General features: G+C 39.1%; 1 protein-coding gene across 6 annotated transcripts in view; it reads left to right on the top strand.

The window, feature by feature from the left end:
* CYTIP (cytohesin 1 interacting protein) overlaps positions 1-26,274 on the top strand; it is a 70,247-nt gene that overhangs the window by 19,585 nt on the left and 24,388 nt on the right. For 3 of the 6 annotated variants that reach the window (XM_087860860.1, XM_087860867.1, XM_087860870.1), the window contains exons 4-5: positions 19,035-19,086; positions 19,503-19,662. The exons of 1 other annotated variant lie outside the window; for it this stretch is intronic. In XM_087860860.1, coding sequence (XP_087716986.1) covers positions 19,594-19,662 — 69 coding nt within the window. In that variant the 5' untranslated portion in view covers positions 19,035-19,086; positions 19,503-19,593. Of the gene's footprint in view, positions 1-19,034; positions 19,087-19,117; positions 19,663-26,274 lie in introns of those variants that run through there. 2 more of the 6 variants (XM_045781627.2, XM_045781620.2) reach the window with 2 other exon arrangements.

The following is a 26,274-nucleotide window of genomic DNA, read 5'->3' as shown; positions in this document are numbered from 1 at the left end:
AATCTTAGTACTTATTGACCTCCAGAAATGGCTTCTGTAGTATGGGATAAAGAGAGAACTAGATTTCTCAATGTGATTTAATTTTTGGACCTCAGAGGTTGAGCATGGTTTGCTGGAGTTTGGCTGCAGAGGGGGCAGTGAAATTGGAGTCAGACAGTGGAGCAAAATCGTTAAGCTCCTTGCCATCACTGTCCATGGTATCATCGTCCTTCCCATTCCCCCGTATGTCTCAGAGTTCAACTCCCACTCCCATTGCCCCTTACGTCTAGAGTCATTATGTAAGTCCTATTCCCATCCTTCTCCTGTGCTTCTAGCTTCTACTCTTTCCCCTTTTTCTCCATGGACACTGCTCTCGTTCAAGCCTTTATTACCTATTTCTAAAATTATGCACTAGTCAAACTGGACTTTAGCTTTCTCTCTTCCAATTATCTTATAATCAGGTTAATTCTCCTAAAATTTCCATTTAGTGGACTTATGCCTCTTCTCAAAAAAGTAGTGATTCTCCTTTGATTATTGAATCAAGTCCAAAGTATTTAGCATAGTTGATAGAGCCCTCACCCATCCAGACCTGGTAAGGTGTTTGGTAGCTATCTCTTATCCAGGGGCCCACACTCCTGAAACACAAGCCTTGTTACCAGTCTCTGGTCACTTCTCTGTGTTTTCTCCTCCTGACGACTCTCTTTGTACTCTCATTCATAAGTAGAATGTTGATTCTTCCATGACCACCATATCCAACTGTTGAAATTATACTAATATCGCTAAACTTGACTTCCTCCTTCAAGGACAACTCCTTCCCCAGCCCCAGGAGAAATTAATCTCTTGGTTTTGTCTTCTTGAAATTCTTTGTACCATTCTCTCTCTTTTATTCTGTGGAAGTGGGTATATTGATCTCTTACTAGATTATAGGCTCATTCTGGGCAGAGATGATTCTTTAAAAACTTCAGCATTGTTTTTCCTTAGCTTAGAGCCAGATAAATATAGTAGCTTTTCGCGAAAGGTTGTTGTTTTTAGTTGAATTTTCACAGATTGTCTCTGGGGGTAAAAGTTAAATTTAATCCAGACTATCAACTCAAGTTTTTCTCTATACAAACTGTGTAAAGCAAGTGTGGTGAAAATGTATGATTTGTTTGTTTTCTTATTACTGTGATCATATGTTCTAAGTCAGACATTTTAAATATGATTGAATAAAGAATGCTTCAGGGATATAATTGTTGAAGGACAATAGGACTGTTTCCTCAAACATTGGATGTACGGTGACTATGCTTACATGTTAGTGTTTATTGACTCTTGTAGATACAAACTCCTAATATATAGTAACACCAATAGTTGCTCCCTGGATATGCTGCCATGGGAAATCCTTAAATATTTTGGTATATATACATATTGTATGCCTTTATTTTCCTCATCTCTTTTTAGAGGTGATTCTATTGTGTGGTGTGCTTATGAGACGTGAGACCACCAATGTGTCTTTCCATCTTCAACTATAGTAAAATTACATAAAACTTTATTTTCAAAGAAAAGCTGTTTTAGTGATTTCTTGTTCCAAATCTTTCTTCTCTTGCATTCAAAATGATCACTTTCAGAACCGATTCTCTTTGCACCTTGTAATAATATTTAGTTATCCTGTTTTCAGTTCTGAATAGTGCATCATTTTTCCATCTCTACCTTCAGGTAATGTATACTTTCTTGGGGGTACTGTTATTCATAATGGACTTGCTTTTTCAGTCCCCACCACACATTTAACTATTTCTCTTGGGCACAGAATTTTTTTTTGAAGCCAGTGGGAACTTTGTTCACAGATGAAATATGTGGCAGGAAGGGGGACATTTCCCACCTTCCTCTCTCTCTCTGACTCTTGCATCGTGTGTAACAATGTTTTCCACTCCTCTGTAGATAAGAATCTTTGTGTGAATTTTCTATATTTAACACCAACACTAAATGCTGTTAAGCAACATCAGCCATTCTCACCACATCCACCCAGATTAAAAGTGAGTCAAAGACAATTAGGTTACTCTAGCAGGAACTGTCATGCCACAAACTGATAATTTTTGACAGTATCCTCCAGTCCTTATAGATGCAAACAACGTGCTCTCTTCTGCAAATGCGAGGAGACAGACGAAGGCAATTTCCTTTTTTACCTCTTTAAAAAATTTAAAAGAGAATAGAATATATTTTCTTTATTTCGCATTCTTGATCCTTTGCTTGACTTGTTAGGGTGAGAAGGGTACTCCATGATACTCAGTTCTTATACGTAATCACGGGATTTCATCCAACCCCCTTCCCTAGATGTCTTGCCTAATTTTGTAAAGCTTCAGAAAAAGGGACTTCACAAATTCCTTGACAGTACATACTAAGGTCGAGTGGTCTTTCTTTCTGGAAAATGTCACCTCAAGTAGTCACTTGAAGAGCAATAATAACCAGATAGCTCTTGTCTGGACATCTGAGGATGTCAAGTCTTTTCCTCTTTTAGTCAGTCGAAAGGCTAGTATCAGGTCAGCTCCTGTGCTTTATCCAAACCGTGTCATTCAAGTCTGAGCTTCTTCCTGATTTCTTCTCTGCTTCTTCCAAATATCCACAACTTACGATAGGCTAGACTTGGGGCTCTCTTTACTCTAAAGTTAGTCTACATATTTCAGTGTCTTCTATATGAAATAAACCAAGTGGGGAAGTTTGCTTTTCACCAACCCGTTCAACTCTGGCTCTTCTGGTTAAGGAACTCAAGGCCCAAGAAGAATTACTGCAGTGACAAGTTTTAATAAAGGACATCCTTAGTTCTACAACTTGAGTGTTTTCATATGCATGGGATTAAACACTTGAGGGCAGGCCATATATCTTTTCTAAATATTCAGCTGTAAATTACTGTTAAACTGATCTAAAAGACCAGTACTACCACCCTTCTGCCCCGAGTAATTGTGTTTTAAAATTAATATATTTCTTCTAATTTATTTAGAATAATTTTCTGTGTTCTTGGGCAAACCTAATACAGATATGCTGACATGGGAAGGCCTCCAATGTTTCGGTATATATACATATCTTAAACGTTTATTTTCCTTGTCTGTAAAATGTAGCTGAGGAAGGGGGTATCCTGAGGACTTTTTTGCTCTAATAACATTTTTTAAATTTTGTGATTCCAGGTGAACATTAGTGTGGATAGAAAGGTGATTGGAAAGGGCAGCGGGGTAGAAAGACACGAATTTTAAAATTAAAAAATATTTGGGTGTCAAACAGAACCATCTTCCTCCCTCTGCAAGAGTCTTCCCATAACTCAGGAAGAATCTATGACTTTTCCTCCTCCTGCTGCTTTCTTTCTTATTCTTCTTTGTTTCCTATTTTCCATCTCTTTCCTATTATGTTCTGTTTTCTTTTTCTTTCTTTTCATTTTATTCTTCCAGAGGCAAAAAGGCGTAATCTTCTAAGCAGCACACTTGGAACATTTGGGAATGACCACCCCAAGTTATTATTCTTGCATAGACTCATATTAAACAAAACGACTGTGGAGTGTCCATGTGTACTTTTTTACATTTTACTACTAGCATATTAAATTGAGTTTGCATTTCCCTAGTTTTCCACCTGAGACAACAAGGGCTTAAGAGAAAGAATATTTATTAGAGAGCAAGACCCCTTCTATACGCATAGCTTTTTTCCTTCTCATAAAAAAAGGGCATGCTAATTCTGTGTGCACATTTAGTTCAATGGATTTTTATTGCTCTAATATGTTAATCTTATTTTCTAATGAAATTCCAGTTACCGTGGTTGAATCTATATTCTATCACCTCTCCTACCCCACGTCGAATAATTAGGTACAAAAAAGTATTTTAGTTTATTTAATTTAAAAGAACGGGCAAAAAGAAAATCAGCATTTCGTTTAGTGTTGTTTTATCTCAGACTTTTCCAGGTACCAGAAGAGCGAATTTTTTTTTTCTTTCCTATAATTATGTTTTAGTATTGAGGGTTATTTTTTGTCAGAGTATATTTCTAGCAATTTGGTTAAATGTTGTAAATCAGTCAGAGTCTTTAAAAAATTTGTCCTGCCAAGACTGTGAAATACATTCCTACATATTCATTTTTGAATTGATGGACGGCTGACAGGCAGTAGGCAGCGGGATTGAGTAGCGAACGACTCTTGTGTCAGGCTTCAGAAATCGTAGCAGTCTGATCTGTAGCACATGAGAAGGAGTAGGAAAAGAGCAAAAACAGAAATACGTATGAGAGTTTAGTTTAAGTCAGAAAATAGCAGCGAAGAACTATTTTTGTTAAGAGGAACAGAAAAATAGTAAGGTTCAAGAGCTGGAACGTTAGATACCATTATGAGCAAATAACCGATTGCTTTATAGTTTATTGAAAAGGTACCTGCTATCTTATGCCATGTTAAAGTCTTAGAGATTAGTGGAAAGACCATAAAAATGGTGGAAACTTTAGAAGCCTGGAATGAGGCAGAAAGATGAGAAAAAGGCAAAGTAGGTTCTAGTGATGATCTTCTGATAAAAGGCGGTTTGGGAAGTGGGAGGCTTGTGCCTTAGTCTGCAGCTACTCCCACGGGTCCACGGGTCTCTAGGCAAGTGGCTTCACCTCTTTGGGTCAAATTGTCCATAGCAGTAAAACGAGGGCATTGTATTGAGTTACCCTTAAGGTACCCCCAGCTCAAACTTTCTAATGGCTTTCATCTACCAGGAATATAGAAGAAATGCACGGAGTGTATGAAGTTAGCCTTACAAAAAATGTACACCATTTTTAAAGCTAGGGATGAAATAGTCCTAAAATTTGGGATAATTTTATTCCATCTATGATGTCAACATTTGGGTGCAATGCTTATCTTCTTTTCCTTCCCTTTGCAAAGCCCATTGTATCTTGCTTATTCTTAGCAGTTTTCAAATACCAGCGGGGGGGGGGGGGGGGAGAAAAGATAAAAAAAAGAATGTAAATAGAAAAATTAATGCCAAGTACAATTTCTTCTGGGGAGTCCACTGGTTTCCTTTCAGCCTGCCCTACTTTTTTCTCAAAACTCGTTTGCATGCCAATTTTGTGTTTCTTTGCAAACCTTGTTAGAGTTTTTGCAAAAAAGCGGAGGCAAAAGGAAAAGACAGACAATTACAAAATTAAATAAAACTAACAGACTACCAGTACTTAAAAGCAAAATAACACAGAATTACATTCCTCTCTGTGCCTAAATCTGTCAGGTGCCCATGCAGTTAAGTAAATAATTAACTACTGCTTATTTGGGGAATGACAAACAGGGCCTCAGAGTTCGGTAAGCAAGGACTAGATGATCTTCAAAATCCCATTTAGTCCATAGTTTCCATGACATGATTCTTGCCCACACGGAAATCACATTTCAAAAGTGACGGAAAAGGGAAATTTACGCTAAGCCAGGTGGTTCACTTGAAAATGACTAAAGCCATTATTACCTCTTAGTATGTCCCTAAACACTTCCAGCATTTTCAAGCGCATTGTTTTTCCTGGGAAGTTCACTGATTTAGGTGGTTTGATTTTCCACTCATTCCTTGGGAGAGTGAACCATGTTCCAAAAGGTAAACCATTAAGCAAAGAAGAGCAAGCAGCAAGCGAGGGATGGAGCAGAGAGTGACAAATCTATACTGGTGTGCGCTTGTGAACCATTAACTCTTTTTTTAAAATAATTTTTATTTTGTTATATTAGTCACCATACAGTATATCCCCAGTTTTTGATGCAATGTTCCATGATTCATTACTTGCGTATAACACCCAGCGCACCATGCAATACGTGCCCTCCTTAATACCCATCACCAGCCTATCCCAGTCCCCCACTCCCTCCCTCTGAAGCCCTCAGTTTGTTTCCCAGAGTCCACAGTCTCTCATGGTTCATTCCCCCTTCTGTTTACCCCCCCTTCATTCTTCCCTTCCTTCTCCTACTGATCTTCCTATTTCTTATGTGAACCATTAACTCTTAAAGGGAATTTTTACGCTTAGAAAAATTCTGAGACGTAAGTTTAATAAACTCATCCGTTAGCAATTACTGGAAAACAAATCAAAGTTAATTGGAGTGAATTACATTGCTCATGTGATCCCTGCATTTTGGAAAGAATATTTCAAAAGTATTTATTCTAAAAAAAAAAAATCTACTAGAGAAGCCAACTAGTAAGCCAACTCTCTAGGCCAGGGGAAGGTGGGAGTCAAGAGCCTGCAAAAAAAAGCCACCTTGTCATCCCTGGTTCTGGGAGTAAAACCTTGAGTGTGTTTTCTGAGTGAAGAGGGAAGGAAACATTCCCTTTTTGGCTACATATCAGTGTGTAATATGCACAGGATTTTTTTGCCAGGTGTATGAGTGAGACAAATATGTAACGCAAACCAACGTTGCCCCTATGATTGCTATTATTTAGGGAGATGAAATGCAGCAGCATGAGAAAGACCTAGGGAATATTAACAATCTGCTTACAGCGAGGGAAAGTGTCGTCCTACAGCCTGATTATGGAGTTGAATATCGTATCATAGATAGGAGCGGCAGATCGATACAATCTGGCTTTTCCTTCATTCACTTTCTTAGCTTGTGGCTAGAAGCCAGTGATATATTTTGCTGTCTTTGTTCCTCGCTCCACACGTGCTCTGGGAAGCAGTAGCGATGCTTTCCTTTCTTTGCCGAGCCATGATCAGTGCTTCTCTGAGGTCCTAGCGAGAATTTTAATCAGTCCTGGCCAGTAATTACTGTCTCTCCCCAGATGCATCTCGTATACAGACTTCATTTTTATTCTTCTCCAGTGGTACAGAGGAGGGTGGTGCTGAAATTCTCCGTGAGATAGAGCTTGTCGGCTGAAGTTGAACCACCAGCAGGGAAGACATAAAATGCTTCCTTTGCTCTTTCCATAAAATGGCATGTTTTTCCTTCCTTTTCTCTTTTCTGTAAAATGGTGACAACTTCTTTCTGACACGGCTAACCTTAAGTAGGTGTTTTGGTGATTACATTCACGTTAGTGTTTCCTCTCCATGATCCCAAGAATTTTGAATATTTTATCCCTCCGCTTTGCATTTTTTCTACTTGGTCTGAACAAAAGAAATTGGTCAGGAGCAATGGCTACTTTACCCTCTAGCGCACCCTTTAACATGCTAACCGTTCCTCTACCACACTTGTGAGTGCCCCACCAAATGAGCATATGAAATGGCTTGGAATAAAATTCTTATTTTGAGTAATTTTTATCTGTGCTGACTCCCTCCATGTCACCTCAGAAACCTCCATGTGACATCCAATCCACTTAATTATCTGTTCTAAAGATCTTATTTCATTTCACATATATTCGTTCAATTTTTACTAAACTAACATGTTTAAGCCGACAAAGTTGACAAATGTATATAAAATAGGAAGATGACCATTTAAATAAATAACCAGAGTATATGATGATGTGTCAAGGGCAGTGCAAATGGGACAGATACTAAATTTTATAGGAACTCCGTCGTAGCAGTGAGAGATGCTGGCTGCTGTCATCAGGGAATACCTCACAGAGGAGTTGGCATTTGAGCTTAGCTCTTAACAGTGGGGGAAATTTCAGTGAATAGAAATGGGGATTGGGTTTCAGGAAAAGAGGACAGTTTAGACAAAGATGCAGAGGTATGACACTGTTACGTGTAGGTGTAACCTCAGGAGGAAGGCTTTTACGTCTTGGGGCCGCTACATGTATTTAAATTAAAAGTTAAGCCTGGAAAATCAGGTAAGAACTAGATTGTGAGTGATTTTTAATGCAAGACTAAGAAGTCTAAACTTAAATTCAGTAGGCCTACACTCTGACACAATTGAATAAGAATAGTTAGGTTGGGAATACCATATATAGGGAGACCAGTTGCCTGCCATTTTGTTGTGTTGCATGCTGAACCCAGGGCCTGAGCTTGGCAGAGGCAGGTAGGGGATCAGATGTTAGACATTTTAGAGGCAGAAGAACATGAGATGTAATCAAAGAGAAAAAGAGAAGTCTGATACGAATGAAATGAGAGGCTGTGTTCTGCAGCCCCTAGGCTAGGTGAGTCTAGTTTAACATGTGTCCAGCGTGGAGCACTGAGGGGCTATGATGGGAGAAAAGAGCCCTAGCTGCACTTCTTCTGTTCTAATGCGTATCTTTTTCACAGTTTACAATTCTGATATTAGGATGCTTCTTACCATCTATGGGTACATTTAAGGTGGAAGTTTTCCTTGAAAAGTATAGCAAATCAATGGTACCTATTGTGGTTGATGGCACCTTATCATCATAGAAATAAAGTATAATATGTATATTATTGCTGTATTAAGTTTCCCTTTCAAACTACCCAATTATTTCATGCTCATTACAATTAAGCCAAACAATCCAGAAAACCCAAATTACATTTGAAAATTAAAAACACAGTAAATATTATTCATCAAATACCTACATTGCCCAAAGTAAAGAATCACCAGGAGAATAAATCAACTGCCAGAGCTTTGGGCAGGTTATGAATGTATTCATCAAATGCTTACTGAGAAGCTCTTATGAGAAAGTCACTCTTCCAAGTGCTAGACGCTTACAAAGATGAACGAGGAAAGAACTCTGTCTTGGGCTGGGGGTGGGGATGTGAGCTCACAGCTTATTAACGGAGAAGAGAAAATGTGATTCATCATAAGAGAGATCCCCAGTGGTGTTCTGGATGCCCTAGGGAGGTGATGCTCCTCTATGCTTGGGGATATCAGGCAAGGCTTCATGAAGGATGTGGCATTTAAGTCGGACCTGGGAGAATGGGTAGGATTCTATCCTCCATATAGAGCTGGAGTAGGTAAATTCGGGTGAACAAGGTGCTGTGAACAAAGGTAAGAAGGTAGAAAAAAACATTTGTATAAAAGGAACACAGCAGCGCAGGGTAGCTGGAGGGCAAATATGAGTACCAATAATAATGATTGCAGGAAGCATTTATTGAGCAATACTATGTGCTGGGTACTCTTATGTTTTACTTGGTGATATGTGGTATAATTGGTCCTGGTTTACAGATGAGGACAATAAAGCACAGATCAGTTCAGTAACTTGCCCAGGAGCCTAAGAGCTCAAGCTGAACAGGTTGGCCTTACTGCTTTCATAGCAGTGTACCTGCAAGGTCACACACAGGGATACACAACTGTGAGTGGCTGCTGGGCACAGGCCAAGGAAGGTGCTACAAACTATGTGAAGGACTCTGACATTTACTCTGTAGCTGATGTGATGGTATTCACATTACATGTGTGTAATGAAATTGGACCAAGATGGTTTTTAGCAATATGGTACCAGAAGAGTGGAGGTTGTGTGTCAAATTCTGGCACCCTCCAGGGAACTTTAAGACCCTTAAATTTTTATAAGATTATAATCTCATAGATCTTTTCCATTTCCTATGTCATTTATTTCAATCCTCATAATGATGTGGCATTTCTCCCTACCTTGGATCCTTGGAGAAACATACTCCAAATTGGGACTTTGTTGAAGCCCTAAAGCTGGTAGGTGGTAGAGCTGGGGACTGAAACGAGATCTTCTGGAGCCTAGATCATTGCTACTGTCCTTACTCAGTCCTTGCTTACTTTTATTTTAACAATTCCTCTTTACAATCAGAGATGTAAGCCGGCGTACACAGAGTGACTGACGGGCTTGGTCATCACTGGAAGTCAGGACTCTTTCAAGTAGACCAACAAGAGAAGTGGGCCACTTTCTGGCCGCCACTGGCACGACCACATGATCAGGGGCTCGTCCAGAGAAACAGGAGCTTCTGTATTTTTCCACTGGCGAGGAGGGAAAAGCCCTCGCTGGCTGCCTTTGGAGACTTAGTGTCCAGACTTCATGGCAATTTCCCAAGGCTTTTGTTTTGGGAACTGGGCCAGCTGTCCACCTATCTTAGGTTAAATCATTCATTTCTACAACCTTCCCGCCAGCCCCACCCAGGCCATTAGTAAAAAAGAATGTTCAGGGCTTGGCTAAAGGGAAAGTATCATTGTTTCCGAGTTAGCATAATTCTCTGTCATAAACTTGTGTATAAAATTTCAATACTCGTTACTTCAAAGACCTTTCACTGTGTTCTGAGTCAAAGACCAGACCAAAGAGGTGCGGAATGATCATCTGTCCTAGTTATTAACAGCATATTTCACCTTTGATATTGTTGTACGATCTCTAAATATAAGAAAGAATGGATGTGTAGGAGTTTCCTGGGGCTGCCATGTTGAATTACCACAAACTTAGTGGCTTAGCTCAGAATTTTTTTCTCTCATATTTCTAGAAACTAGAAGTCTGAAATCAAGGTGTCATCAGGGCCACGCACCCTCTGAGACTCTGGGTAGAATCCTTCCTTGCCTCTTCCCAGCTTCTGCTGGTGGCCATTCATCCCTGGTATTCATTGACTTGCAACTACAAAGCTTACCGTCCCAAATCTGCCTTTGACCCACTGTTTGATTCCTGTGTGTCTCCCTTCAACATGATGTTTTCTTCTTGTAAGGACACCAGTTATAATACTGGATTAGGGGCCACCCTAAATCCTTATTTTATCTTGATTATATCTGCAAAGACCCTATTTTTAAATAAGGTCACTGGTATCAATGGTTAGGACTTCAACATATCTTTTTGGGAGACACAATTCAACCCATAACCCATTTACCAATCTTTGGTAAATCCATAGTCTTTTTAGAATTACTGTTTTAATTGCTATCATACTGAGACTTTTTTCTCTTATTTACCTGGATTCTGATCTCCATGAGGGCAAAGGTCCTATCTGGCTCATCTTTACGTCCCCACAGTGTTAGAGCAATTTTGGGGAAGCAGTACTGCACAGCGGTTAACACCGTTATCACTGGAAATGTATGATGTGGATTTTAACCCTGGCTAGGTATTAGCTGTGTAACATCACCCAAGTATGTGAGCTTCAGTGTACCTCATCTGAAAGAGGATGATAAATATAATACTCGTCTCATGATTTTATGAGAGTGACTATGTTGGGACATCACTTAGCTGTTACTATGATTATATACTCAGTAAATGCTTGCAGAATTGAAGGAGAGCAAGTAGTCCAGTCATCGTTCTGCCATGAAATTACTCTGTCTCTTCAGTGAGGCTTACATGCCCTAGGCCTTAGTGGGTTTTTGTTTGTTTGTTTGTTTGCTTTTATTTTTACCTGAAAACTAAGGGAGTTAGATGAGATGGCTCTGAGGTTCTTCCTATGACTTCAGGGATATGTATTTTTCAGTTCTATATTTAGTTGACTCTATATTGAAGGTTTTAACAAATACTATGGATTTACCAAAGAAGGATGCATTGCTATTGATTTATCTCCTGCACTCACTACCTCGTCTCTATCTGACTTTATTATTTTAATTAAATAAAGTTAGGAAAAATGTATTGGTGCCCATCATGAGCCAGGCTCTGTGCTAGGTTATGGGCACATAGAAAGAAATGACTAATATACTATTCTTCCCTGTATTACATTTGAATCTCAGAGAAATTAAGATTCCACGCTTTTTCCTCTTATTGTAAGTAGACAGGGATAGAAGTAAGATAGAGGATTCTGGTATTCTAAGAGGTCACCTTACTACTCTTCTGTAGTTCCTCTGCTGCTCACGTACACACACGTACACCCCACCTCTCAGGACTCTAAAGACGAAAATGGAGAAGGTGAGGAACATTCCATTCAGTTGCTTCCTTCTAGCCTCTCTGCTGACTCTCTTACTGTGTTCAAGGGCAAGTCCTTTACAGGTGGCAAGGTGAATCCAGGCCACTCTGGGTGTTCAGTAGATTGGAGAACTGTCTACTTAGGGAACTCCAAGGTGAACACTCTCCCCGGAGTTGTTCCCTTTGGATGTGACTTATTTAACTCCTTTATTCATTCAGTTTGGAATAGTTGAGGCCTCTTCAGTAGGTAATATTTGAGCTTACTTTTGGAAAGAGAAAAAGAAAGAAGGACAAGACACCCAAAGTTTGGTGGGGAGAGCACTGTTTCAGGCAGAGGCAAGAGTGAGTGCAAAAAGCCCTGAGGAGAAACTGCTTTCTGTTGGAGGGTCAGAGGAAAGGCCCCTGTAACCAGGATGTGGTGTGATATGAGGTCATAGGATCTAGGAGAGCATACATGGCCTCAAAGGACAGGCTAAGGAGTTTGGATTTTATTCAAAGGCCAGAAGGAAATTACCTACCTGTCGGGTTGGTATTTTATTATTCCAAGTAGTGCACAAAATTCCAGTCGCAAGCAGGTTTCTGGTTTTCTAAGAAGCTACTTTCTAAAAGCCCCAAACCCTCAGTGGGTGTGGCACTGCCCGCAGCCCCTGGGCAAGTGAAGAAAAAGCTGGGCTCTGAGGATGACGGATGTCGACGCCGGGGTGTTAGTTCAGGAAAGAGGAAGGAACATTGTCACTTGTTTACCTTGAATTTTGATGAAAGATTTGGATTTTGAAATGGAACTCTGGGCGTGTGGTGGGGAGGGGAGGGGTAATAAATGACTAATGAGAACTGAACTAGGCATCTGAGAACTGCCGCTTCAGCTTGGATTTCAAAAGGACAAACCAATGCCTTTACCGTCATAAAAATTAGTGGCCTGCGATTGTGTTCCTCTCCTTTGTGACACTGTTGTGGGGACTTTGGCAGTCCTTTCTGAGGGTGGAGTCTACTTGGTTGAAAGAAAATGATAAAGAAATATGAAAGAATTCCCTAAATGGGTGGGAAAAAATCCCATTAAGCAAACCAAAATGTTAGCCTATGAACAAACAGCAAACATCCAGTAATCCCCTTGTTAAGCACAAACAAGTACAAGGACCTAGAAAATGCAAAGATATTATTTTCAACAAAATATGATTGGCTTTTGAAAATTCTCTGTGAATTTGATATTTTTAAAGCTGACCGACTAATGTATGAATGCGCACTTATTATAAAAGGTTCAAACCGTACAGAGACTAAATTTTGTCAGTCTTGCTTCACACCCCTCCCCACCTGCCCCCACTACTACTTCTCCAGAGATAACCACTACTCACAGGTTGGTGTATATCTGTGAAGAGTTTTTTTAGGTCTATCATGTTAGAGTATGTATACATACGTGATCTTTCTTTAAGGAAAAAGCATGGGATTCTATTATGTTCTTTTCTCTTGCTTAATTTGCCTTAAAGACCTTTATGCCTACGGATATCTCTTTCATATGTTCTAATGGGTGCAGAATATTCCATCGGATTATCATCAGTTATTTAGACACTTCTCAACTGATATACATTTAAAACTCTAGTTTTTCACAATTACAAACAATGCCACAAGAATCGTTCTTGCACTGTTTTCTGCACATGTAGAGTACTTCTGCAGGGTAAATTCTTAGAAGTAGAATTTCTGGCATGTATGTTTTAGTTTCAAAACTGTCAAATTACTAATAAAGCTTTATTGATTTATATTCCTGCGAAGTGTGAATAGCCCACTTAATTGTAACTTTACCAATACTAGATATGACCCATTTTTATTTTTGTTCGTCTGATGGGCAAAAATTTGTACCTGTTATTTCAAGTTTTACTTTCCTAATTGCTAATCTGTTTAAATATGCTTTAATAAACATGCCGATGCTTTGTATTTCTTCTGCAAATTATCTGCTCACAGCCTTTGCTCATTAAAAGTGTAACTTTAAGCACTCTTTCTATATTATGGCCTTAATCAATTGTACATACATCACAAGAAATTTCTTGTTATCTGCCACTTAGATTTAACCTATGTACATTATAGCTTTCATTAAACACAAATTTTTAATCTTTATGTTGCTAATACTAACTGGACTTCTGCATTGTTAGAAAAACCATTCCCAACTTAACCTTACTAAAATATTCTATATTTTCTGCTATTATTTCATCTATATAAAATTACTTTTACGTTTAACTTTTTAAGCCATCTGGAATTTATTGTATTGTAATGAAAGACTATGACTTAATTTTTTTCAGGTGGGTACCAACCCCATTTATTGAAAGGTCTATTCTTTTCCTAATGAAATAAATTACCTTGATGATATGATACATTTCTGAATATGCATGGATATGTTTGGGATTCTCTATTCATTTGACAATATTCTCTTTGTTAATATTCTTTTTATTCTATTTGACAGTTTTACTCTTATAATATTTTTTGATACCAAGTAGGGCAGTTTTCTCAATGCCCATACTCACCCACCGCTATTATTTTCAAACTCTTCTTGGCTAGTCTTGGGCACTTTCTTGTTCAGATGAGTGTAAGAATGTATGTCAAATGTGATAAAGAAGGTAACCAAACTTGTGGGGGTTTTGATTTGCAGTACATTGGGTACCTTAGAACATCTGGGGGTAATAGCTTTACAAGAAGGACTCTTCTCATACAGGAACACGGGACTTTTTTCTTTAGTTTGGACTTTATAATGTTCATCAAATCTTAAACATGCTAGGTTCATTCCTGTTTTATGGCTTTTGGTTATTTTGATAATTTTTCTTTCCCCCATTAAAACAGTTCTTTTCATCCATTGCTGCAGTATGATAAGTTTACGTCTCTTTATACGTTATCCTTTGAATCCTACACTTAAGAAAATTGTCTTACTAAGTCTGTTCTTCAGTGGATTGTGTTGGGTATTCTAGTTATGCAACCATATCATCAATAAAGCTACAGTTTTGTCTTTTTACACATTTTCTACTTCCTGTCTGCGAAGCAGGGTACAACGGTGACAGGCATGAAGGCTATTGTCCTCACTGTCTTCCTTCTCACTGCAGTGGAAACACATGTCAACATCGAGCATGATATTTGGTGGGTGTTTCTGGCAGATAACTCTTCATTATATTAAAGAAGTTTTCCTCCTATTCCTATTTGGGTTTTTCAAATCCCTACTTGGGATTTTTCAAAGCAAAGATGAATCTTGAAAACTTTGGCATTTATGACATTGAAATCTTCTTTCATCCAGAAACTTAGTGATTTCTGTTAATATTGATTGTCCTAAAGGAGATGAACAATCCTTGTTTTCCTGGGATATATCCTACTTGGTGGAGAGGCATTATTTTTAATTCACTAGTGGACTCAATTTGATATTTCAATTAGGACATTTGTTTCATAATTAATAAGTGAGATTGACTTATTTCCTCCCTCCCCTTCTTCCCTTCCATTTCTCGTACCTATCACCTCCAAGTGGCCCACATATAACTTTACACCTTTAACATGGACCCCCTCCCCCCCCAGAGATCCATCTTTGGCATGTTTCACCACGCTCAGAGGACTCTCCCTAAACCTGAAGAGGGTAAAAAAAAATAAATAGAATTTTTAGAAATTCTGTTAGTGATTTTTCTATGTGATAAATACACAAAATGAATGTATCAAGATCATGCACTTTTACATTTAAAAGAAGGCTTGAAATTATCTTACTGAGTGGATTCATGAAACACTGATCTATTTAATCTGTTTAAGGCCCCAGATGAATTCAGTGGTTAAATCTCTTGGCTGATACCATACTCTACCCTTAGCTTCATGATTTGATTGGATTAAGCTTTAATAGGTCAGAAAATTGTTTCCTTGCACTTATAGTAAAACCTAATGGGTATGATCTATTGTTAGCTATTATTTATATTAGATTTAAAATTGTGCGCATGTGTCTGTGTGGTTTTCAATACATACGTCACAACTCTAAGCTAATATTTGGTTTGTACCCACATTAAGATTTCCAATATAGGGACTTCATGATCTATTTTTCTGTTATTTCCCTTTCCTGAGTTTGCTATTTTTCAGAACGAGGCCTGACTGTAATTTACTCTTTTCTGAAAAAGGCTCCTCCTCTTTCGGGAATGCTTTCAGAATCCCAGTGGCCCACACAGAGTGTTTGGGGAAGATAGAGACACCCATCGACCCAGTTCAGTCACTCAAATAAGGTGAGAAGTAGGATAAAACAGTTGTCACTGTTGGTTGGCTCTCAGATATGAGAGTAACCTTACCAAACTAAATCTACTTTATATAAATTCAAACATAAAAGAATCAAATATTGTCTGGATGGCTTTATCCTGTCTCTTATGTCAGTGCATGTAGCCAAATATGGGCTCCCTGTACAAATAAAGAGAAAATGCTGAAATAAAACAAATAAGCAAAACAAAACGCCCAAATGAAACAAAACCCTACTGTATTCCAGGAAGCAAATAAAGGCCTCCTGTGTAAATAAAGGCAAAGGGCCAAAATAAAGCAAAAAGCTCAACGACTATCTTAGAATCTGAAGAACACAGAGGATTTCTTATTTTTTTGAACAACCACTTACTCCTCTGCCATATCTACGCTAATGAAGAGATGAGTTGGGCTAATGGTTATCCAGAAATTTCAGACATTGGCTCTGACAATGCTTTGCAAGCATAACCTGCCTTACACGACAGTAAGGATTTTCACATGGATTCTAGTCTCTAGACGGCTCCCGGATAAAGGAGGGCGTTCTTGCTGCAGATACGAGCATTTGGTAGTAGATAAGCAGTTTGTAGAGAATTCAAGTAATTTCCTTTGAACTTTTCCCTTTGAATTCCTATTACTTAAAACTCAATAGTAATACTTGACTTTGTACCAAGTGCTATGCTTGGACTATTGTATCTGTTTCTCTCTACAAATTTTGATTTTAGATGTGTAAAAACTGAGGTTTAGAGAGCATATTAGTCAGCCCGGACCAATACTGCAGACTGGGTAGCTAAAACAACAGAAATTTATTATAATGACTATAGTTTATTATAGCTGGGTAATGAAAGATCAAGGTGCCAGTCACTGGATTCTTTGTGAGATCTCTTTTTCTGGCTTGCAGACCCCTCTGCCCTCACACAGCAGAGAGACAGAGCGCAAGCTAGCTCTGTGATGTCTCTTCTTAGAGAGACATTAATCTTTCCACTTCTTTCAGATTACTCCTTACAGAGTGCCTCAGATTGTGGTACTTTGGAATATGGGTGTGTAATACAAACATTTTCTACTAGTTTAATTTTTCTTCTTTGATGCTTTAGAAGAATATTATTTAATACATTTTATTAAATATCGACTTCCCTGCCCTTTTTTTAAATTAACAAACATTTCTAGCCCTGCGTCGTGCTCCCCGCTCAACAAGGCAGTCTGCTTTTCTCTCTTCCTCTGCCCCTGCTCGCATGCTCTCTCTCTCTTTCTCTCTCAAATAAATAAATCTTAAAAACAACAACAACAAAAAACGCTAAACATTTCTTGAATACTTTCTACACATAGGATGTGAATGTAAATTCAAAGATACAAAATGGCCCTTGCTTTCAAGGTATAATTTAAGTATAATATGTTAAGTCTCAAAAGAAAGATCTGAAAAAAAAATGATATGACATTTCAGGGAATGAAATTAGACAAGAAGTGCAATTTTTAAAAGTTTATTTTATTTTATTTTATGAACAATGAGGCATTTCTGAAATCTTTTGAGTAGGTAGATAACTTGATCTGATTCACTGTCAGAATCACCTTTATAAAATAAAGGGGAGGATGAAGAGGAAGAGAGTTCAGAATAGTGTAACTGTCCTGAGGTAAATTCTATGGAAAAAAGAAGTTGTAAATAGTAGAACACTTTTGTGAATCAGGGGTTTGAGGCTTGAAGTCATATTTGTATGAAAAGATTAGTGTTTCCCCACATTTTATAATCAGGGATGTTATTCAAAATATTTAATAACTGTTATGACACAGACTTTAACAATCAGAACAGGGAACCGGCCAAACTAGACCAGGTCCTAAATATATAATTAACAAATGTGGCCATACTGGTACGTCCTGGCTGAATGTCAGATCTGCCTTTGTCTCTGGCTGTATAGCCATGGATCTCCTGATTTGGAAGATTTTACTTCTTAAACACATTTCATAAATTAAGTAAAAAAAAATTATTTTCCAATTTCTTAATTTAATAATAGACTTCTGGAATTTATATTGGCTTAAGATCAGTATAACACACTAAACTGATACAATTTTAGCATCCATCCATCACACTTGGTTGTCAGTTGGCCTATATGGCCTTATATCAGGCAAAAGTATAATTTCCACCTGACATTTTGAAATATTAAAATATTTACCTAACTTCATAAAATTCGTAGGGGACAGGTGGACTGCTATCCTCAATTAATAGTGTGGATTTAAATCATGTACCTCACAGCCTAGAGATGTTTTAAAATCTCTCTCTCTCTCACTCGCCCACACACACACTGCATAAATGTTTTCATAACTGACATACTATTTATTTGCCAAAGTCTCTACCACTCTCTTTCGTTTTACACATTGATATTATATTATTTTACCCACCTGGCCCCTGAAGGCAAATCCGTTTATAATCCCTGATTTAGATATTTTTGTTTCTAGAGACATCATCTTGTTCCTGTCATAATCCAATTCCAATTATAGTGAATTATGCTGTGATCAGGTTTTAAAAATTTCTGAAGTAGTCGTATCTCTTGAAGCACTGCTAACTCAGAAGATTTTACCATTTATATTTCTCAGGTTCTGCTGAGCTGAATTCGCCTCGACTTCCATTTTAGTTCAAAATTTTCTAACTCCTTTGCATTCTACTCTTGACCTTCAAAATCGCAGTTGACTTTTTGTAGTAATTAAAACTTCTCTTTTTGATTTTTGTTTTGATTCTTTCCTCTACTTACATCCCCTGCTCCTCCTCTGAAACCAGTTCTCTCGAAACTACGTGTCCCAGCTCCCCCCTGAAAAAAGTATCTGTGATCTTGTGTATATCCCGATGGTGCCCTTGGCCCATCTGAGCATGCAGGCACCAAACAGGTAACATTCTTGGGTCACCCTGGTTAGCAGGACACCTTCCTGTCCTTTCCATTCCTCCCCCAGGACCACATGCTGACTCTGCAACAAAGTCCTATCTAAGGTGGGGTCAACTTTGAGCTCTGAGTGAGCTAGTCTTCTCTTCCCATTGTTCCTTGTAAAGATGATGGATCATTCTAGTTAGGACAAAGTAGTAGAAGGGAAACCAGAAGAATGCTGAACGGTTACAGCCCCAGTGGCAGATATAATGTCCTTTTGATGAACATTAATGAGCTAGGGTGTACTTCAGGGAAAGAACATTACAAGGACTTCATGACAGACATTATGACCGGACCCTGTAATTCTTGCTCATAGCCACAAGAACTGAGCGTCTGCATATCCTGACTTGGACACCGCACTGCCCACAGTGAGTAGGACAATGCGTGGGCAACACATGGCAGCACTTGGGGAGATTTTTCTTTCTTCCTTTAAAAAAAAAAAAAAAAAGGCAGATGGTGCTTTGAACACAACTTGCCGTAGAACATAAAAGCATGAGAGTTCTGGCTGTTTGAAAGAGGAAAAAAAATAAGTTGATGGTTTTTTTTAATGGTAAAGCTAGTTTCTCCCAGGGGCTTAAAGAAAAAAGCATTGAGAAATGGGAGTGCACTGCAAGATAGGGTTTGTGTAACAAGTACCTAAAACCACAGAAGTCACATGGGCTCTTTCTGCTTTGCTACTTTTGATTCCTTGTCAGAGAGTTAGACTTTTAGCTTCCCCCATCCTGCAAGGCCACTCGACCATGTGCAAGCTGGAGTAACCTTTCCTCACAATGTCCTTACAAAGGCTCACACGACAGAGCAGCAATGGCAGCTTGGTGGACTACTGGGCTGCTCCCGCGTATAGCTCTTACTCCCCACTCACGGGCAGCTTCCGAATGGATGATAATAGAAGGATTCAAATGCTGGCAGACACCGTGGCTACTCTGCCTCGGGGAAGAAAGCAGGTATGATTACTGTCTTGTACTTTCAGACTGTTCATGTTCTCTTGAGAGCAGCATTGATATGTTTGTCTGACTTCACACCGAAATTGTATTTTAGAGGCTTTGGAATTAGTCACTAAGAGTATGGGCGAGGAAGGAGACAAGGAGTCCAGAGAGTTTACGGACTAGTCCAAAAGATTTAAGACCATAATAAAAATTTTTGTCAAGGCAAAACTTAAAAGAAGATTGTTTTCCTCATTTGAAGAGGTGTCGAGGTAAAATGAAAATCATTAAGCACATCGAACTTAGTGCATATAGACATGGCCAGTTTGAGAATTATTGATCTTTTCCCCCCTGCATGTGTCTCATTGATTCCTTCCCTCCTGGCTTCACTCCTTGATAATCATTTCCAATCCAAGAAGAGTGCTTTTTCTTCGGGACAAATTTTGTTGACTAAATTATTTTCAGTGCTGGGGCACAGGCACATTCCTAATGCTATTGGGAATTAAGGCTTTTATTAGATAAGTGAATGGCTGATTGAATACCAGCTCACCCACTTCCCAGCTGTGGGACCTTGGGCAAGTCACTTGCCCCTCTGAGATTTAGTTTTCTTTTTTCTATAATGGAGATAACAACAGAACCACCCTAAGGAGCTCTTCTGTGGCTTAAGTGAGGAAGTGTGCAGTGCTTAACACAGTGACTGACATGTGCTATGTGCTCAATAATTATGCTGTCGTTTTTATTTTTACTGCAAGGTATTTCCCTAGAGATGAAACCTTATTTGGAAAAATCCATGTCCAGCTGAGTTAGTTTCTTTCATTCTATAATTTCCAATTTTTAAAACAATTTTTTAACCTCTTCGGGTTTTGGTTATATCACGCGCTCTCATGCTCCAAGTACGTCTCTGAATTTAGAATTAGAATTGCTTTAAAGCATGAAGTTTTGCCCTTAAGTCCTAGTGCACATCATGGGCTCCTCTTAAGCCTTCTGATTTCAGGATTAGAGAGTTAGAGCATAGAGGGAGAGTCGTGATCTTTTCTCAGTGATGTATATGGCTGATTCCTCATTATTTTTCACAATGAAGATAAGGGCATAATTTGCCATGGTTTGGATTTTTGATCTTTCTAAATCCCAAATGCTTTTATGACATTAAGCTTAATCAAATGATGAACATTTCTATCAATTTACTACTAGCCTGGAAATAAAGCAGCTGTGGGAAGCACCAAGATCTTTATTCAGGTTTCCGAGAGCAGTATAGGAGGTACAGAGATGAGAACACATTTCCTGGCCTTGTAGGGTTAAAAATTCAGTAGGCAGAACGAATAGGCATTATACAACATAAATGCTCTAATGCAAGGACATGCCTTTCAATATAACCTTGAAGGAGAGATATTCCAGTTATTGAAGGGTATTCCTGAGCAAGGCAATAATTAATGCCAAGGCACAGATCTCGGGGCCTTTAGGGCACATTGAGGTAACAGCACATTATTGTTTCCGGAGGACCCAGTAAGTGTCTGGGGGGGGGGTGAGGAACCTCGGAGCTGGGCTGCTTTATGAAACACTTGAACATTTCCCCCAAGGAAGCAGTCATTTGACCAGCACAGGGAGCCACTGGGCGTGTTTGAGTAGGAGAGGGTTTTAGGAACCTCACTCTAGACGTGTGGTGTGTCGGTTAGTGGGTAGGGACAAGTGGCGAGGGAGCAACATTTGCAGTAGCTGGAGAAAGAGGAAATGGATGGAATGGAGAGGAGCCCCAGAGACTGGGATGTGAAAGGCAGTGAAGATGGAGGTGTCACCTTGGTTTGAAGCGTGGGTGAAGACAGCTGGACTAAGAGGAGGCAGTCAGAGGGAGGCTACTGGAAGGGGATTATGAGAGGGATGGAGGCCGATGAAACGCACGCATGGTGCAGATGTATAGAACATCTACACGTGAACATAGACACGCACACACTCCCGCACCGATGAATTTATCTGCTGTTCTCATCTTTTTAGGTCGTCTCTTCTCCCTTTTCTCATGTTCTTTCCCATAGTAAACTCCTACTCAAACAGCTTTTTCTTCCTGTTGTGAGAATTACTGTAAGGAAAAAAAAAAGCAAAACAAAACCTCTTTTACATGATACTTAGGATTCTGTACAATTATCATCAATGAGACTTGATGCAAGTTTATCCCAACATTTCAGAATTTTCCAAATGGATGTTCATTTCTTTTAAGTGGTTTTTAGAGAATAATCACCCATTTGGCACCGACTGAATTGCAGGCAACAAGATCGCTGTGAGGCAATCCCATGAGCAGGTGTTTCTCTGCCCACTGTTATTTTCAACACTTTCAGGGCTGACGTCAACAATTCATACTTCTCGTTATTGTTGGCTTTGGCTTCTGCAACGCTGTATCTGGTGAGCCTGTAGTTTCAGATTAATCTTTAGAAGCATTGGGTGTTTACACTCGAAATTGCTTAAAAATAGACTTCTGTGTGTGCATATTATCTCCATACCTGTATTTATAGGAGGTGACAGACACACAGTAAAGCTTCTACTTCTGAACATAGTTTGGCGGGGGGGGGGGGGGGGGGGGAATCCCTGCAATGGAAAACACGGTGGGAAGGAGACAGGAGAAAATAAGAGAGGCTTTATAAATGTGATGATGCCAGAGGATTGTACCTGATGGGCCACTCGGCTGAGGGTAGTAGGTTGCGTTTGGAAGGCAGGATTCACCAAAAGCTGTAATGAGAGCCAGGGGAGGCGAGAAGCTGGAACGTGCCTCAGTGGTACCACAGACTGTCTCTGCCTGACAGTCTTTGGGTTATCGAATTAATTGCTTAATAGGCAGCTTCTGAAACGGGGATTTCACTTAAAAGTTCAGATGCAGAATTTTGTAATGCGTGTACTTCTGGGCTGGAATCCGCCCTTTAGGAGTTTCACCTGATTTCTGGTCACACACCCATCTGTTACCAAAGCTCCCAAGTGTTCCTAACTGCAACAAGGTGTTTTGATCATTTAGGAAATACTTTAGGTAGAAAACTGTATTAATTTCACGACAAATGAATTCAAAAAGCATCCTCTAATCCATATTGTGACACGCTTGGAATCAGTAGCCCACAATTTTTCTTGGAAAAGAAGCTCTTGAATCCACAATGAGACTTTCTTAGGAAGCTGCGACATTGACTTGGGTTCCTTAAGGGCATGTACAAGTTAGGAAACTGAAGTCAACTCCATTAAGCAAGTATCTTAGAATAGTCTGGAGAGCCCTGCTATCCCAAGGCTCCTGGCTTAAAAGGGAAACGGAAAAAAAGCTAAATTCATGGAAGAATCAGGGAGAAGGGAGGAAGGGGCTCCAAAGTGAGCAGGGCACATAATTTGTGGACTTTTGACACAATAAAAACAAAAGAAACACCTTCTCTGTTAGTAAGTATCCTCTCCCCACCCCCAATGTTTTCAGGAAATGAGTCCGCTGAGTGGGGACCAGGAAGTAACAATCTGTTACTTAGCAGCAGAAGTGGCTACAGTATCGAACTTGGAGCTCCTCCCAGCCTGCGGGCTCTCTGGCTGAGCTACAGATGACCCTATCTTTTGCAAACTGACAGCTGAAATATTTGGTCTTGGTGTCCTAGTAAAGAGGGACACTGTGAATCACTGCATGGCAGCAAAAATTACGTTTTGAATATTCATGCCTGATCTTTTAAGTCATCTGACTAAAAACAAAAGAAGAATCATGAGCTCAACCCCAGGCATCTTTCTATCAGTGGCAGCAATGGGTTAAGGAGCTTTGTCTCATCAGTGATGGTAATTGAATGTGTAGTTTGCAGGCCTGCCAAATTGCCAAACCTAGATTTCTCATATTAGATAATGTGTAATAAAAGACAGCTGTTGCCAGCATATGCTGTTCATCACACACCCGTTCCTTACTCGTGCGTCTCGGTGCCATCACTGCAACCCTGAGAAAAGGATCTGGCTGGGAGGGCATTCGGGAGCACGGCCCCCACTGGTGAGATTCCAGAACAGGACCGCTCACTCAAGGAGGAGGGCTGCGGGCAAAACATTTGCCAAAGCGTGAGACCTTCCATAAGGCCTTAGGCATACTTCTTCCCACTTCGGCAGATAGTTTGGTGTGTGAGCAAGGTTGAACCCTGAGAACGTTCCTTTCTGCATTGCCTGAGTCTGACAGCCCAGATTAAAGACAAGTAGGCTTTGTGTCAAGATGTGGCACGTGTCAGAGAATTTGATGGTGCCTAATTTATTTAAATTCTTTTTAATTTAAATATTAGGTGCCTAAGAGAGGTTCATCGCTCACCCAGAGTAGAAACTAATCTATAATTTGACTTAGTCTGATTTTTGTGTGTGTCACTGATAACCCCACTCAGTCAGTCCACAGGAACTGAGTCTCTGCCATGCGTCTCACGTTGTGCTAGGCAAATATTTTCAACTAGTCAATTAGCTAGATAGAAAGGTTAGCAAAGGAAAGGTGTGGCAGTTTCCTTCTGTGTGGAGGTCTTAGATTTGTCTTGTGGACTTAAAAGATATTAGATTTGAATTTAAATAGAATGTTTTTCTATTTAGAAGGCAAGTTGCAGGTGGAACAGATGGAATCTTGAGGTTCCCATCAATGCCCTGATTATTTGCCTGGCAAAAAGGCCATTTAGAATTGCTGAGGATAGGTTGGACATTTTAATAACTCATTAATTCTTGCTACCATTTATTCATTTGGCAGTTATGTATTAAGGCATTACTAACTTCCTTTGCTTTCTATTAGTCCTTTCTCTATGGTTCTTCTTGGTTTTGGATTGAGATTTTTTTTATGCTATTTTTTTTTGTTTGTTTGATTTTCATTTTTAATGTTGCCACATGTTTTGGATTTTTTAAATTTAATTTTATATTTTTAATGATTACCCTTGAGATTTTCTGAAGGACAAAGTTGAAAAGCATTTTAACACATTCCTCCTGAATTTGATCTTTCACCACTATTTAGTTACTTAAATTGGTGTCTAGTAGTTTACTTCTGTTTGTCTCTTTAGCTATATGTAAGTTTCCACTCTATTCCAGGCCCTGCACTGGGGCGCGGTGGGGGGGGGGGGGTGTGTAGAAAGTAAAACAAGTACATTCCAGGAGGCCCAAAGGATACCAGTAATTATGCACAGAAGTGAGGTATTTGATCCAGCATACCCTTTATATAAACACAAATATATGTTTCCACATGGATGACTATATGAATAATACGATGAATATTGATTGTAAGAGTATTATTTTTTAAGTAGAAGCCCTAGTTACGATAACAGATAACAGAAGTAGATATGACCTACCTAAATACCTTAAGATCGGAAATAAGGGTAAAAGCCAGGCAGATACAGATAATGAAAACAGATTAAGATAATGTGAGCAGTATGCCAGAGAGATGAGAATGCTTGGGAATGTCAAGTTTATCAGTCTCCTCAGTAAGAAGGTGGCCCTCTTGCATAGCTGAGTGGTCCCCGCCCATGTTTGTGGTAGGTAGGACAAAACAGGCTGAAATAAACCATGCAAATTGTTAGAGGCCTTCTACAGTTAGTCCTTACAAATTGAAAATAAATGCTTTTTAGCAAATCTAGAGAATCGTTTTAGGTCTGAGCCTTCCTATTGCAGTTCTCAGGATGATATAAATGGCTTGAGGTCCAGAACTGAAAAGACAAGGAATTACAACATGTAATTAATTTACATCAAATCAATGAGAGATCAGCTCTTCTTTCAGTAGCTTTACTGATCAACAGGCGAATTCTGAACACTGAGCCATTCCAGAAAGTTTGTGAAAATGCTGGCATTTGGTACTTGGTAATTCAAATTCATTAACAGTGATATAGGCTTCTCTCCTAACAAATGCCTTAATAAGGATTTTGTTTGTGCATTAATTTCTTTTATGTGTTTTCTCCTGATTTCATCCTCTATTTGTCTTACTTGCATTTGTTTAGACTATATGCTGATCTCCTGACATTTTTTAATGTATTCACTGATAGATGACAAGTACATCAGATTGACGGTGAAACACGGTGGGTTAGCTAGTACCATAAGCTGACATTTTGGGCCCCTGGACCAAGACTTGAGAAAGGTCTAATTAACTTGGGTTAATTCCTAAAGGAATAAAATAAAAACACACACAAACTCACAGCAATCACCTGAAAAACAAGATGCTGCTTTTGCTTATTTTTCCTATTTATAAGGGTAGAATATATCCTGGAAGTTTATGTTTATATGATCTTTTTTCCAAAGATGTAGGGGGGTGAAGGTGGTAGTATTCATACTGTTCATACCATTCTGATGTTCCTTTCCTTTCTTGGCTGTAAATCCCATCGCACTTTTCCAAAACTATTGCAAAAAGAAATCATAATAAGGAATTGAGGTTTTGAGTCCCTGGTTTCACCTGTTGTGCTTCTGTACAGATTATTTTACCCTGCTAAAAACAGTAACATATTGAACTATTATAATAAATACAGTCATTTCATCAGTATCTCAAAAAACTACCAAGTATTTGGGTTTTATATGCCATTCTACGGGTGGTGTTTTCTTTGAATTTCCATGCGATTATAAATTGCTCTGGTTAATCTTTCAGGGGCTATTTTAAATACAGATTAGATATGACATTCTTTTTGGAAGCTTTGGAGTTTTGCCACA

The sequence above is a fragment of the Ursus americanus genome, chromosome 1 (assembly GCF_024610735.1).
Source record: "Ursus americanus isolate L20-20 chromosome 1, mUrsAme1.1.p, whole genome shotgun sequence".
In the NCBI taxonomy this organism is placed as follows: Eukaryota; Metazoa; Chordata; class Mammalia; order Carnivora; family Ursidae; genus Ursus; species Ursus americanus.
Note: the sequence above shows the minus strand (reverse complement) of the source record. Positions and strands in the feature narration are given on the sequence as shown.